We start from the raw sequence: 2,673 nt of genomic DNA, 5'->3' as shown, positions 1-2,673 counted from the left end.
AAAGAAAAATAAATAAATAAATAAATAAAATAAAAAGTTAATAAATAAATTAAAAGAGATAGATAGTTATAGTGTTTTAAATTTATTTTTATATTAAAACAAATAAAAGTTTTTACTAAAGATTGATTGTCAAATTTTAGAGATTAGTGCAGTTTGCTAAGCCAGAAAATAAGTCTGATATATAAATTGAACAAATTTTATTATTACTTTTTAAATTTAAAGAAAAAATTAATTAGGTTGAATGAAAAAATGATGAATAAATATGAAATGATAAGAAATCAATGAATTAATTAGTAATAAAAGAAAAAATGAGTCTAATAAACAAAGAAAGAAAGAAAGAAACAAAGTAAGAAAGAAAGAAAGATAAAACAATAGCAGAATAAAAAATAAATCAAATAAAATGCTGATAAATAAATAAATAAATTAATAGAACTAGCTATATTGTTTTAAATTCATTTTTATATTCAAAAATATCATAATCCGAAATAAATAAACTGTTTTTACGAAAGATCAAGTGTCAAATTTGAGAGATTAGTGCAACTTGCTAAAGCAGAACCTAAACCTGATGCATCTTCATTATAAATTTTACTTTTACTTTTTAAATATTTAAGTAAAAAAAATTGATTAATTAGACATATAGAAAATGAAGAAAAAATATGAAAATAAGAAAATGAATTTATTTATTAATAATAAAAGTAAATGTAGAAAATGGATAAATGAGGTCAATTTACAAAGAAAGGAAATAATCACTAACAAAATAAGTTCATTAAATTTGTAATTTTTAAATATTGAAAAAAAAATAGTTATTTAATTAGTTAGTTTGAAGGAAAAACAAACGTTGAAAGATCATCAAATATTGAAAAATGAATTATTAATTTCAAAATAAAAATTGAATGATAATTAAATTAAAATAATTAAAAATATTAATCGATAAATAAAAATGAATGAATTAAGAAAGAAAAATGATAATTTCTAATATAAATTAATTTTATAAACAACTTGAAAATTAAATGTAAAAAAAAAACATTAATAATAATACTATTAATAAATTAATTAAATATACCTAAAATCAATATGGAGAAGCTAATGAGATTTAAATGAAGATTTTAAAAACTTTTTATTAAAAAAAATGTTTCAAATAATATTAATAAAAAAATAAATATTTACCTTTTTTCTATTATTAAAATATATTTTCTATTAAATCATTGATGTTTTTTTTCTCAAAAATATTGAATAATTTTTTTATGAAATTTAGTTAATTATAAGTATATTTATAAATTAATTAGCTTTTATATCAAATGAATCAAAAAGAACAAATAAAGTTTAATAATTATCAAATATAAACTTATAAATTTGTCTTTGTTAATAAAATCCTAGCAATTAAGATACTTAAATTTTAATAGAATAATTTTAATTTAGCAGATTTTTATGTTTAATCCATTCATGAATGAAGGGAATATATTTAATTTACTCTAATATTTTTAATATCTCCAATTATTCTCAAATCCAATTAGTTAGCATTTATTACAAGAACAAGTTATTTAGATTAATATGCAGGTTGTGTGCACCCAATAAGTGCTTTATAACTATTTAAATAAATTTTTAATAAATAGATTATACATTTTATATTAATTATTATAAGTTTTCTTTTTAATTAATAAACAAACTATGTTAATAAATTAGGATAAACTAACATAAAAATTAAATTATAAATCAATTTTAAGAATTTATTTATTTATTTGTGATGGGGTGAATATATATCATCCCGCCCAAGATTATTTTATTATGATAAATTGGAGCATATATTAAATAAAAAATATATAGTAAAATGCCATTTCGATTTACAATAAGCGAAATTTAATGTTTTGATTTAATTTAGATAATTCAGCAAAATTAAAAATATTTTAATGACAAATTTACTATTTTTCATTTAATCCTTCAAAATATATTAGAAAATAAATTTTAATTTAATACATAATCTTTAATTAAATTATGTATTTTTCTTTTTAAATATTAATTAAATCATCACTAATAAATAGATAGATGACTATTTTTTAAAATTATAAAGTGCTATAATTTATAAAACATATAATTAATTATAAATTATTAACTATTTCATTATATACTATAAAATACTTGTTTATTTTTTTTTACTGATTTCTTAAAATTAAAACTCATATTCCTTAAATAATAATTAATCTTATAGTTAATGTTTTATAGCTATCAAATATTATAATCTTCATTTTAAATATCATGATTATTATTGTAATTACTATTATCATTATTGCTATTATTATTATTATTATTATTATTATTATCTCTACTTTAATTGACTATTTAGTCTTAACTATTTAGAGAATTGTTTTAAGTATTTCTTAGCTAAAATTAATTTTAAAACATTTGATTAAGATTAGTTTTTACTATTTTAAAATTATTAGCTCTGTCTTAATTATTCATATAATTTTAAAAAATATTTTGTTGCTAAATATTTTAGTAATTGCTACTTAATCTACTTTAATTGGCTATTATATTTTAACTATTTAGAGAATTGTTTTAAGTATTGCCTATCTAAAATTAATTTACATGCATTTGATCAAGATTATTATTAAATAATTTAAAATCATTAGCTCTGTTATTCATTTAATTTTAAAACCATATTTTGTTGCTAAAAAC

The 2,673-nt window shown here is 16.1% G+C and overlaps 2 protein-coding genes across 2 annotated transcripts in view; one reads left to right on the top strand and one right to left on the bottom strand. All coding sequences in view use genetic code 6, as the record gives it.

Annotated features, from left to right (window-relative positions):
- The window catches only part of TTHERM_01221450 (hypothetical protein), a gene marked incomplete at both ends in the record, with an annotated part of 291 nt that extends 113 nt beyond the window's left edge, over nucleotides 1-178 (top strand). The window contains one exon of the mRNA XM_001027217.3: nucleotides 1-178. This exon is cut by the window's left edge and continues 113 nt beyond it. Within this exon, the coding sequence (XP_001027217.3) occupies nucleotides 1-178 (178 nt within the window).
- Nucleotides 1-456, bottom strand: part of TTHERM_001221449 (transmembrane protein, putative) — a gene marked incomplete at both ends in the record, with an annotated part of 5,718 nt that extends 5,262 nt beyond the window's left edge. Inside the window, 2 exons of the mRNA XM_012800869.1 lie at nucleotides 1-174; nucleotides 344-456. The exon at nucleotides 1-174 is cut by the window's left edge and continues 228 nt beyond it. Coding sequence (XP_012656323.1) covers nucleotides 1-174; nucleotides 344-456 — 287 coding nt within the window. The remainder of the gene's footprint in view (nucleotides 175-343) is intronic.
- Nucleotides 457-2,673: the final 2,217 nt, after the last annotated feature.

Source organism: Tetrahymena thermophila, assembly GCF_000189635.1.
Source record: "Tetrahymena thermophila SB210 genomic scaffold scf_8253899, whole genome shotgun sequence".
Taxonomy (NCBI): domain Eukaryota; phylum Ciliophora; class Oligohymenophorea; order Hymenostomatida; family Tetrahymenidae; genus Tetrahymena; species Tetrahymena thermophila.
The sequence above is the reverse complement of the archived record's forward strand: the minus strand, read 5'-3'. Positions and strand labels throughout refer to the sequence as shown.